The 13,330-nt window shown below is 38.7% G+C and overlaps 1 protein-coding gene across 3 annotated transcripts in view; it reads right to left on the bottom strand.

The window, feature by feature from the left end:
- Window positions 1-297: 297 nt before the first annotated feature.
- Window positions 298-13,330, bottom strand: part of tlcd4a (TLC domain containing 4a) — a 70,773-nt gene continuing 57,740 nt past the window's right edge. For 2 of the 3 annotated variants that reach the window (XM_043698861.1, XM_043698862.1), the window contains one exon: window positions 2,113-3,921. In XM_043698861.1, coding sequence (XP_043554796.1) covers window positions 3,606-3,921 — 316 coding nt within the window. In that variant the 3' untranslated portion in view covers window positions 2,113-3,605. Of the gene's footprint in view, window positions 1,019-2,112; window positions 3,922-13,330 lie in introns of those variants that run through there. The other variant, XR_006312928.1, reaches the window with a different exon arrangement.

Genomic DNA, 13,330 nt, shown 5'->3' with positions numbered 1-13,330 from the left:
CAAATGGGACTAGATTAGGTTAGGATATCTAATCAGCATGGACGAGATGGACTGAAGGGTCTGTTTCTATTCTGAACATCTCCATGACTCTAATTCTGAAAACCCAGCTGCTGGCTGAGATTAATGAATAGGAATGAAGTCCATTATTTATAGGCTAATGGATTAATGCTACACCAGTTTTTAACTGTACTTCAGTAGGTATCAACAGTTTCAGGAAGCCTCTGGATCATCTTGTATCAGTACAAATTTAAAATCAGTAGCATAGTAAAATGAATGGATTGTGAACTGGCCATTGCAGAAGATTAATTTAACTCTTTAATGTCTATAACTAAGACTACCATAAAACAACAGAGACAAAGTTGCATAAAATCAAAACATGACCGGATGAACAGTTTTATCCATTTTTTTCTCATTTTTTATCTATAACTTTTAAAATTACCATAAAAATTGTGTGTGCACGCACACATTCCCATTCTCATATTTCAAATAATTAACTGCAAAATAGGATATTGATTTGGTATGCAAAAATCCCTGATTTATTTGACAGATGATTATGCTAACATACACATGCAATGTAGGAAAACCTCATATGTTTTTATAACTGATTAAAATGCATTAGTTTTGCTATAAATAGACTGTTAGTTTGATATCAATAATTTAAAAAGGCCTAAAGGTCAAATATTTTACTCATGTTCTTACAATTGAAATAATTTAAGTTTATATAATTTTTTGGAAAACACCACCATGGTGAGGACATGTGTTCTTAAAATACAAAGGTAGCTACATTACACACAGGTACTTGCATTTAAGGAATCTAATTGTTGCTCAGCTGCTTCAAATGACATCATACATCTTCAACGCTTTCAATGGTACACCATTCCTATAATGTTGTAGTTGTCACATTTGCTTTACACGCAAAAGGCCCTGGTTCGGAACCAGGCAGAAACAATCCAGGGGCTCTTGTGATGCAGAGGTAGTGTCCCTACCCCTGGACTGCGAGGCTGGGTTCATGTTCCACCTGTTCCAGAGAGGTGTAATCATATCACTAAACGGGTTGATTTAAAAAGAAAATAGGCTAAACAAAATAATGCTTTCAACTATGAGGCGATGTATGAATATTTTGCAAAGCTTCTGGGGCAGCACGATGGCTCCGTGGTTAACACTGCTGCCTTACAGCACCAGGGTCCAGGTTTGATTCCAGCCTCAGGCGACTGTCTGTGTGGAGTTTACACATTCTCCATGTCTGTGTGAATTTTCTCTGGATGCTCCAGTTTCCACCCACAATCCAAAGATGTGCAGGTGAGGTAAATTGGCCATGCTAAATTACCCATAGTGATAGGTGCATTAGTCAGAGGGAATGGGACTAGCTGGGTTACTATTCAGAGGGTCGGTGTGGACTTGTTGGGCCGAAGGGCCTGTTTCCACACTGTGGGGAATCTAATCTCAGTTCTATCTGTTTTCGACACTGATATTCTGATATTTTTAAAAATGACCTTTTCATCTTAACACTTGAAGGAGTGAATTGGTTTAAATAAATAGCACTGCAATGCTTTAATAATAGTAAATGTTAAGGCAATTTTTCCCTCCAACCGACTTTTAAGAGTTAAATGGTGAAAGCAGCACTAACCAGATATGCAAGCAAACTAAATAACTGGATGTGCGGGGGGAAAAAAATTAAGATTGTTTTTAAGAAACCACAACTAACACTTTAAAGATCCAAGTCACACAAGTTAAATTGGAATTACTGTGCAGATGCTGAAACAAAATGAGTAGGCTTGAACAGCAGGTGAGATCAATTCATCAAAAACTTGTTCTAGGTCAAAGTTAAACATTCAGAGGAAAACTACAATATTTTTAGTTTTAGTATTTAAGTACTCCATGTACAAAGTCTAATGTGACAATTGAGATGCATGCAAGATCACAAAATACAAATACACAATTCCATCAACACTATTCACCCATGTAACTAACTGGTGGTTCAGTTCAGGGGCATTAAAGAAGCATACCAAGACTGGCAAGTTGTTTACCTGTTCACTTGACGCTGTTAAAATTTTTCAACCTGACATCTGAATCAAGCGTACTATTAAAGACATATTCAATTCAGATACGCACTTAATACAGTAATATATCAATTTTATCCAACTTTCTCCATTGAACTTCTCAAACAATTAAGCTTGAATAAGTCATACCATTGGGTTCCATCTAAAGCATTCAGTTAACATAACTGCTCTCAGAAGTGTTTTGAGATCAAGAGACCTAGTATTGTGGAGACGGTTCAATTAGTCAATTTTCCAAGTCCTGGTGAGCTAATGAAGCAATCATCATACAACAAAAAGCGTATAAAGTTAGAATTAGCTTACAGAATAAAGCAGCATCACACAGAACACTTCAATATTAATTCTACATTGCGAACATGGAAATAATGTTATGTTGGAGGACTTTAAGATAATGATTAAATTAAGGTGTGTAGGTCAACACAAATGAAATCATTAAAGAACGTGATAAAAACCATACACCGGACATTATTGCTAGATTTTTCTTAAAAAAAAACAAACCATATAATTCCATCTACCTCATGTGAAATTAAGATCTTAATGGCTGTTACATTCTCCTACATAGTACAGAATTGAAAAATCAATTAAACTCATATATACAATTCTACACAAGTAGATTTACAAATTAAAATTACTCAATCAAAACCCAAAGCTATGACAATTTGCAATCACTTCACTAACGATTGTACAAGATTAAATTATAAAATCACATAGCACTGATTACTTGCTGAAAGTATTCTGAATTAATCTGCATAAATATATTTTTAGATTCAACAGAAACAAATTTCAACTACGTGCCTAGTTGGTTACAGTTAAGGATTCCTAAGACAGCAAAGATTAGGTAACCTCTTTTGTACCATAAGTTCAACCAGACAACACATCATGTGATGACTTCTTAATCAAAAATCATACTAATATTTTTTCTATATATAAAAAATGATAATTTAAATATTAAAACCAAATAAGTTATGTTTTAGAACTACTTATGCATGCAAATAAAGTGATCTTCCAATCCTATAGGAGCAACTGTTTTCAATATGTCTCGCTTCCTTGGGATTTCTTCCTATGTCAAAGGCACTCTATAAATGTGAATTATTCTTGTTAGTTTTCAGTGAAGAGGAATTTGTTATTTGCAGTTCAGATGAGCAAAAACAACTTCCTTCATGGCAATGAAAGCTCTTGATGCAGGTCTACAATTGCATATGGCATTCAAAGCATTGTATTCCAAAATGCAAAACCTAAAATATAAATTCCTCAAAGTTGGATTTTACCTTGATGCAGTTTGAGAGCTTCTACTTGTATGAGTATAAATAAGCAAGGGGATTGCTGTTCAGTGCACGTATCATTTACATATGACACTGTTGCAACATCGTAAATGTTGTAGATTTATAGGTTCCAAAATTCAATGGTCATCTTCATTTGCATAATGAATCAAATCTTTAGTGCAATACAGTATATCGTTAGTTTGTGGCTAAGGTTCCACTGTTGTGTATGAAACACCATCATGAATGCTGAGTTTTAAAATAAAATTCTAACAAGCAAAGCAAATCTCTAATGTTGTTTTCCATTTTTCTGAATGTCTGCTTGCTGCTTCTTGCAGGCAAGCAAGACTTTGTAGCATCCCCTTCCAATCTTGTACATCCACATTATATTCATAACATCTAGGCAAAGGCTGGCAGCAATCCAAGCAAATTGTGCTCGCAGTCCAAGCTTGTAAAAGGCCTCTGTTCCAAACGTGTAAATCATTTTGCTATAGTATGGAGGCATTACAGCAATTCTCACCAGAAAGAATACCACCGTCATCAGAAACCCATTAATAATGTTTGGCAAGGAAGTTTTTGGATAACCTAATGCTTCAAAAAACCACCTGAAAAGCAAAGGGCAATGATCAGTAATACTTCCAAAGTAACATCACAGTGAAAATACCATCCCTGCATTTGCATTCTAATCAAAGACAATTTAAATATAGTTAAAAATCACACAACACCAGGTTATACTCCAACAGGTTTAATTGGAAGCACTAGCTTTCAGAGCGCTGCTCCTTCATCAGGTGGTTAATATAAATTGACAACCAGGTTACATGACTGAAATAACTGCACGAAGGCTAGTATCCCATCAAAATCTTGAGAGGATTCAGAAAAGATTTACAAGGATGTTGCCGGGATTGGAGGGCTTGAGCTACAGGAAGAGGCTGAATAGGCAGGGGCTATTTTCCCTGGAACCTCAGAGGCTGAGGGGTGACCTTATTGAGGTTTATAAAATCATGAGGGGCATGGATAGGATAAATAGACAAGGTCTGTTTTTCCCAGTGTAGGGGAGTCCAAAGCTAGAGGACATAGGAATAAGGTGAAAGAGGAAAGATTTAAAAAGTGGCCTACAGGGTAACTTTTTCACACAGAGGGTGGTGCATGGAAAGAGCTGCCAGAGGTGGTGGTGGTGGCTGGTACAATTACAACATTAAAAAGGTATCTGAATAGGTACACAAATAGGAAGGGTGTGGTGGGATATGAGCCAAATACTGGCAAATGGAACTAGATTAACTTAGGGTATCTGGTCGGCATGGAGGAGTTGGACCAAAGAATCTGTTTCCATGTTGTACATTTCGACGACGCTAAGTCACTCTTTATTTACATACCTAGCTCTCTCAGAGCCAGCTCCTCGAGAGTGATCAGAACCCCTGACATTGTCAGCCAGAACTCCCTGATCAGACCAGAGTAACTGCTCCAATCAGGGAACTTATTGTATGAGGTCCACCTGGCTGACCTCGTTCCAATCACTACAGCGACAACTTTGCTGACCCAGAGTGATTCATCAAAATACTAAGGTTCTCCTGCCTCTTTTTCCAAGTATGACCTTCCTCCACCCATCATGTCAGAAGCCAGAACTCTTAAAAGTGTAATGATGAGAAAGCATGGCATTGAAAGAAAGATGGAACCCTCACACAGCTGATTTGATTGGCTGCTGGCAACACTACTGCATTACCAGCCAGAAACCCATTCATTTACAATTCTAATATTAAATTATTTACATGCAGGAAGTAGGATTTTTGGATAACATCAGCTGGGACAGAATTCCAAAGGTGGCATGGAAAATATAATTTGGGAATAAAAACATAGAAAATAGGAGTAGGCCAGTTAGCCCTTTGAGCCTGCTCCACCATTTATGATCTTAGGTGACCATCCTAATCAATAGCATGTTCCCAGCTACTTTTCCCAATTGTTTTCTGTGGGAGTACATTCCAAAAGGTCACCACTCTTCGGTGAGAAGAAATTTCTCCAGCCAAGGTCCAAATTGGTTTACCCTGTACCTGTTCAGACTGTGACTCCTGTTTTTGGACTCCCCATCATCAGGAATGTGTTTCCTGCATTTTTCCTGTAAAATTCCAACAAGACTAGACAGGTTTCTACAAGATTCTCCCCTCATTTTTCTGGACTCCAGTGAGTATAATCCATGTCAATTAAACCTCTCCTCATAGATCAATCCTGCCAGCACAGGTATCGGTCTGTGAGACTCTTGTTGCACTCCCTCAGAAGCAAGAGCATCCTTCCTCAGATAAGGAGAACAAAGCTGTATACGATATTCCAGGTTTGGTCCCACAGAGACCTGTATAATTGCAGTAAGTCATCCCTGCTCCAGTACAATGACTAGCAATTCAAGAACTCCTAAACGAACTAAACATTCAAGACCCAGCGCTGGCAGAAGCATATGCAATCTGCTGGTATGTCGGATTTGTTAACAGAAGTGCATGGCTTTAGTAAACTCAATGCTGCAGTCATAATTCCCATCCAGTGACCGGTTGGTTTAATTCCACCAGAGGAAAAGTTAATTGAATCACTGAGACACAATATTTAATTTTTCTTTTTCCCCTGATGATCTCATTCAGCAATCTGTTCCGTAGTTAATAACAATTGTCAGGTGTCTCTAGAGGCATATGACCTGCTATCCTGCCCTAATAGGATTGGATGGTGAAATTTAAAGTTTGATGTTGGGAAACTATAGCAATAACCTTAATTTGCTGGTTCAGAGACTGGGATTATCTGCACGTTCCGAGGTGCTTCATTTTTAATCCATTTACTTGGATAGGTACTTCATTCAGCTTATGAAATAATATATGTTTAAACATCTATTAATGATGTACAGTCCTTTGCAAATGTGTTGAATGGAAACTTGCTAACTACTAAATAAATTTGGGTAAATATAATTTAGCATCATTTATTTCAAGATCAGCTTGAACTGTTAAGTTCAGAACCAGAAGACCTTGAGGCTTAGATCCTAGCATGTGATTTCTGTCTGGAAATATAAATCACAGAATGTGTTTCTTGAATTCCGTGCTAAGACAATATTTTGATTTAATATAGAGGGGAAGTGAAAAAGGTAATTGGACTCCATATAAGAAGAATCTGACAGCTGACATAATCACCGAATCATTGACCGGACTTTTCTTGATCTCAATCATTTAGGTTTGGGTATGCTGGCTACACTCCCAATGGGTACATCAGCTGGGCGAAATGAGATACATCTAAGGATACTCAAGGAAATAAGAAGGAAAATTGTGGAAGTATGAGCCTTAATCTTAAATTCATTCTTGCATATACGAATGGGGCCAGAGGACAAATGCAAAGCCTATACTGATAACCTCTAAATCTTTGGTGAGTTAATTAACTTCAGACGTGAGAGTTTTCAGAATGATAATCTGGGACAAAACTAACTAATTTGGAAAAATTGTAATATATATCAGCACAGACTTATTAATGGCATGTTATATTTAAACTTTCTTGGAGTTTGACATTGATGTTGGTGTGCATGGACTTCAGAAAGTGTTTGACGAGGTAGAACACTGAATGTTACACCCTTCGGCCTTCGATATTGTGTCGACCTGTGAAACTAATCTGAAGCCCATCTAATCTACACTATTCCATTTTCATCCATATGTTTATCCAATGACCACTTAAATGCCCTTAAAATTGGCGAGTCTACTACTTTTGCAGGCAATGCGTTCCATGCCCCTACTACACTGAGCAAAGAAAGTACCTCTGACATCTGTCCAATATCTGTTATCCCTCAATTTAAAGCTATGCCCCTTGTGCTAGCCATCACCATCCAAGGAAAAAGCCTCTCACTGTCCACCCTATCTAACCCTCTGATTATTTTATACTTCTCAAGTCACCGTCTTCTCTTTAATGAAAACAGCCTCAAGTCCCTCAGCCTTTCCTCTGAAGACCTTCCCTCCTTACCAGGCAACAACCTAGTAAATTTCCTCTGAACCCTTTCCGAAGCTTCCACATCCTTCCTATAATGTCGTGTATGCAATACTTCAAATGAGGCCGCACCAGAATTTTGTACAGCTGCAGCATGACTTCAGAAACTCAATCCCTCTACCAATAAAAGCTAACACACCGTTTGTTTTCTTAACAACCCTATCAACCTGGGTGGCAACTTTCAGGGATCTATATACACGGACACCTAGATCCCTTTGCTCATCTACGCTACCAAGAATCTTACCACTAGCCCAGTACTCTGCATTCCTGTTGCTCCTTCCAAAGTGAATCACTTCACACTTTTCTGCATTAAACTCAATCTGTCACCTCTCAGCCCAGCTCTGTAGCTTATATATGTCCCTCTGCAACGTGCAACATCCTTCTGCACTATCCACAACTCTACAGACCTTAGTGTCATCCACAAATTTGCTAATCCTTCCATCTATGCCTTCATCCAGGTCATTTATAAAAATGACAAACAGCAGTGGACATCCTTGTGGTACACCAGTAGTAACTGAACTCCAGGAGGAACGTGTGCCATCAATCACCACCATCTGACTTCTTTCAGCTAGCCAATTTCTGATCCGAACCGCCAAATCACCCTCAATCCCATGTCTCCGTATTTTGTCCAACAGCCTGGGGAACTTTATCAAACACCTTACTGAAATCCTGATACACCAAATCACGACCTACAACTTCACAAAGTGTTGACTATCCCTTATGAAATCATTCCTTTCTAGATGATTATAAATTCTCTTATAACACTTTACCCATAACTGAAGTAAGGCTCAACTGGTCTACAATTACCAGGGTTATCTCTACTCCCCTTCTTGAACAACGGGACAACATTTACTATCCTCCTGTCTTCTGGCATTATTCCTGCAGTCAATGACGACATAAAGATCAAAGCCAAATGCTTGGCAATCTCCTCCCCGGCTTCCCAGGGAATCCTGGGATAAATCCCATCCAGCCCAGTGGTCTTATCTATTTTTACACTTTCCAGAATTGCTAACACCTCCTCCTTGTGAACCTCTAATCTAGTAGCCTGTATCTCAGTATTCTCCTTGACACCATTGTCTTTTGCTAGTGTGAATACTGATGAAAAATATTCATTTAGCGCTTCACCAATCTCCTCTGACTCCACGCACAACTTTCCACTACTATCCTTGATTATCTTTCTCTAGTCATTATTTTATTTATGATTACTTATGGAAAGCCTTAGCGTTTCTTTGATCCTATCTGCCAACAACATCTCATGTCCCCTCTGGTTCTTCTTAAATTTTTCTTTCGGTCCTTCCTGGCTAACTTGTAACTTCAAGTGCCATAACTGAGCCTTCACATCTCATGCTAACATAAGTGTTCTTCCTCCTCTTGACAAGAGATTCAACTTCCTTAGTAAACCACTGCTCCCTCGCTCGACAACTTCCTCTCTGCCTGACAGGTACATACTTAACAAGGACCCACAGTAGCTGTTCCTTGAAGAAGCTCTACATTTCAATTGTGCCTGTCCCCTGCAGTTTCCTTCCCCATCCTATGCATCCTAAATCTTGCCTAATCGCATCGTAATCGCCTTTCCCCCATATATAACTCTTGACCTGTGGTGCCACAACAGGCTTAAAAAGGCTCAACCAGATGAACTTAAAGGAAAAATGGCAGCATGGAAAAAAAGTGGCTCAGTGACAGGAATCAGTAATAGTAAATATGTTTTTTTGGACTGGATGAAGATTACATTTGCAGTAGGAATGGTATTAAATACCACTTGGATACATTTCCAGGAATGGTAGTAAGAGCCCTTCTTTTCCCCAATCTATTTTGTTGACCTAGACTTCTGACTGTTCAAAGCCAATTTCAAAATTTGCAGATGATAAACTTTGTTAGTCTTATCAAATTGGAGAAGACAGTGATAGACTTCAAGAAGACAGAAGCCAGCAGAGTGGGTGGATAGAGAAATGCAGAGAAATGTGAAGTAGAAGAACAAAGAATATAAAAATCAGTACAATTCTAAAAAGGCTGCAGGAAATAAATACCCAAGAATATATGGAAATAAATCTTTCATGGTGGTGTGGGGCAAGTTGAGAAACCATACTGGATCCAGGGCTTATGCATAGGGCCAAAGTGAACACAAAGAAATATTACTAAAGGAAAGCTTTACTCAAACTTTTCATCTTGCAGTTACTAGGATCAGGTGCTTCCCAGATCTTTGTGGGAAACGAGGGAACAGCTTCAGCAACTGTACAAGGATACCCAGGTCTTCCCCAATCTAATTGCTAATCAGAAAATAATCTGCCTTTGCTTTTGCTGCCAAAAAATGGATAACCTCACATTTATCCACATGGCATCCGCCATCTATTTACCTGCTTGCTCAACTTGTCCAAATTAAACTAAAGCATCTCTTCATCTACCTCATAATTCACCCTCTCACCCAGCTTTGCTGCAAATTTGGAGGTGAAACAGTTAGTTCCTCTAAATTATCAACATATTTTGTGAACAGCACAATGACAATATTTGCAGCATATTTTAAGAATCAGAACTCCATTGTCATAAGAGCTGATGTAAAAACGCAATCAAGAATTCCTGCAAAGTTTTAATCACAGTCCCTCTGATGTGGAGGTTAGAGTCAGATATAACACTGACGGTGATTAGCATCAATCTCTAGATGCTCTCTGACAGGTTTTAAACTTTTACATCACGGTAGATCTAGTTAGAAACCCATAGAGCTGACTGTCTGCAAATGAACGTATATTTACAGATTACAGCACAGCAGGCAATATCATGGCTGACAGTTTTTGATCATGTTATTAGTAAAAATGCACAATTTAACATCCAATTACATTAATAATTGCTTGCAATGATTTGGTTGCTGTTTGTTTCTCAGATGAAAAATTAGCAGCCTCCAGAAAATGACATTGATATTTAACATCGTTCAATTCTGAAAACACCCATTAATTACAGCATTGAAGAGGAGGCAACAACCAGTTGTTATTGCCTCAAAAAAAAAATTGAGGAGGATGGAAGTTTTCTCCACCTTTGCACACCCACCAAAATCTTTTTGTCCCAATGATAGCATCCTTTTGCTTTTCTTACCATCTGAGAATCTTGGACCAAGATGTCAACTATACCCTTGTGCAATAGTGTGATGGCGTTATCTGATAATAATTTAGCAGCACTTGGACATAAGGATGTTCAAGTTCCACTTCGGAACTTGAGTGTAAAAAATCAAGGCTGATGCACCAGTGCAGTATGGAGGGAATGTTGCACTGTCACAGTTCCATCTTTTGGATGAGACCTTAAAAGAGGGGATATGATTTAAAAATAAAAAGTCCCTTGGCACTATTTTGAAGAAGAGTAAGGAGTTAGCCCTGGTCTCCTGCCCAATCCATTGATAAGCACTGTAAGTTACCTAGTTATCATCACAATATTGTTTGTCGGAGCTTGCTTTGCACAAATTGGTTGCCACATTTCCTACATTCCAACAGGGGAGGCAATGGCCGAGTAGCATTATTGCTGGACTGTAAATCCAGAGACCCAGGTCATGTTCCTTGGATCTGGGTTCAAATCCCACCATGACAGAATGAAAATCTGAAATTATGAGTCTAATGATGACCATGATGATGGTCAGGAAAAACCCACCTGGTTCACTAATGTCCTTTAGAGAAGGAAACTGCCATCCTTACCTGCTCTGGACTACACATGACTCCAGACCTAAAGCAATGTGGTTGACTCTTAACTGCCCGCTGGGATGAACAATAAATGCTGACCTTGCCCTCAGTGCATGAATGAATTAAAGATAAACAGTGGCTATACTTCTAAAGTATTTCATTGGATGTAAAGTACTTGAGAATTTCAGTAATCATGAAATGCATGATATAAATGAAAGGTTTTCTTTCTTCTTTATTCAAGACCAGTAGGAGTCTGAGGATGAGGAATATTCAGAAACCTTGCTATAATGTTGGGCCAGAAATATAGGAATTACTCTGACTTGACCATGTGCTTAGGAGGACCACACTGACTAATTTGCTATCAAGTCAAATTGGCATTCAAAGAACACATTCAAGCCATTCAGATTTGCAAACAATTTCTGTTAACAATGGGTTCCTCGACTCCTTTGAAATTGGTAAAGGTAGATCCAGTCAGATCATTGTCTGATCTTTCACTTTTTCTTGTCACTACACATATTATTTTGATGAAAGGCAACAAAATCAATGAATGTGAGTAACTGAAATGGATGAAGAAGTGCTGCTGGACCTGCTCCTTGGGGGAAATAAAATCAATGATTTCATATTTAAAAAGTTATCTTCCTGCTTTTGCCTTCACTTTTTGACTCCGCCTTCCCCATTTTCCAGCAAGCCTTCAGCATTCTCTGCTGTGGTCTTTCTAGCAATGGTGATATGCAGGGGCTGAGAGAATAATTTACACAGCAATAATGAACTGACTTCAAAGTGGAAATGCTGTTCCCAAGATATTAATTGTTTTGCTGCTTCTTAAATGGTGGACGTCACAAAATGGGCTGAACGAAGACTTTAAGAAATAGCAACAGGTCTGGTCCATTTGACCAATGAGGCATGCTCTGCCATTCAATGTTCATAGCTGATCCACTGAATTGCTGCAATGCATCTTGTGAACGTTGCATATTGCAACTAAAGCATTCTTGTGATATATATGAATATTGAGAACAGCAAGGAAGCTAACTTTTCTCTTCCATAATAAGCTTCCAAAACATCATTGTGGCTATGCAATTATCAAGCACTCTATCACATTGCTGATTAGATTATAGATGAAGAGGCTTTGACGCATCAGGGGAGTCAGCCATTGCTAGTTAACTAGCCACTACGTTAACCTTGTTGACACGGCATTGTTGTGCTAGCCCAATACACTTCCAGTTAATGGAGGTCTCAGAATGTTGCATTTGCATTATCCAGTGATAATGTTACCACTGAAAAGTGAAATGGAAAAGGTCAGTCCTAGGCTAGGTGAGCCCTGAACTCTGTCACCCAGATTCCAGCAAATTTCATTATCAGAACGGTATTCATGGAGATAAACACTGTAGAGTCAGCAGCAAACCGCCTCAATCCTAACCAACATTCCCTGTAAGCTGCCTGCGAGGTGATACAGTAACACGGAAGGTGATACACAGTCCAATCACAAACAGTCCCCATTAAGTCAAACAAAAAAAAATTAAAGTACTACAATTTCAAATGAATGGGTTGTGCACCAAATATACACAAATTGGAAGGTTGCTCCTGATTCCTCACAGAAAGAAGGTCATTGATGAAACCGATGGACATGATTGGCATAAAGACAGTATCCAGAGGAACTTGGGCTCCGAGGTAGTGTTCCTACCCCTGGAACAGGAAGTGGAGGTTCAACCCCCATTTGCTCCAGATATGTGTATTAACACCAACCAAGGAACTAGGGCCCTCTTGTGATGTAGCCTCAATGATGTTTTGGAAGCTTATTATGGAAGAGAAAAGTTAGCTTCCTTGCTGTTCTCAATATTCATATATATCACAAGAATGCTTTAGTTGCAATATGCAACGTTCACAAGATGCATTGCAGCAATTCAGTGGATCAGCTATGAACATTGAATGGCAGAGCATGCCTCATTGGTCAAATGGACCAGACCTGTTGCTATTTCTTAAAGTCTTCGTTCAGCCCATTTTGTGACGTCCACCATTTAAGAAGCAGCAAAACAATTAATATCTTGGGAACAGCATTTCCACTTTGAAGTCAGTTCATTATTGCTGTGTAAATTATTCTCTCAGCCCCTGCATATCACCATTGCTAGAAAGACCACAGCAGAGAATGCTGAAGGCTTGCTGGAAAATGGGGAAGGCGGAGTCAAAAAGTGAAGGCAAAAGCAGGAAGATAACTTTTTAAATATGAAATCATTGATTTTATTTCCCCCAAGGAGCAGGTCCAGCAGCACTTCTTCATCCATTTCAGTTACTCACATTCATTGATTTTGTTGCCTTTCATCAAAATAATATGTGTAGTGACAAGAAAAAGTGAAGATCAGAC

The sequence above is a fragment of the Chiloscyllium plagiosum genome, chromosome 11 (assembly GCF_004010195.1).
Source record: "Chiloscyllium plagiosum isolate BGI_BamShark_2017 chromosome 11, ASM401019v2, whole genome shotgun sequence".
Taxonomy (NCBI): Eukaryota; Metazoa; Chordata; class Chondrichthyes; order Orectolobiformes; family Hemiscylliidae; genus Chiloscyllium; species Chiloscyllium plagiosum.
The sequence above is the reverse complement of the archived record's forward strand: the minus strand, read 5'-3'. Positions and strand labels throughout refer to the sequence as shown.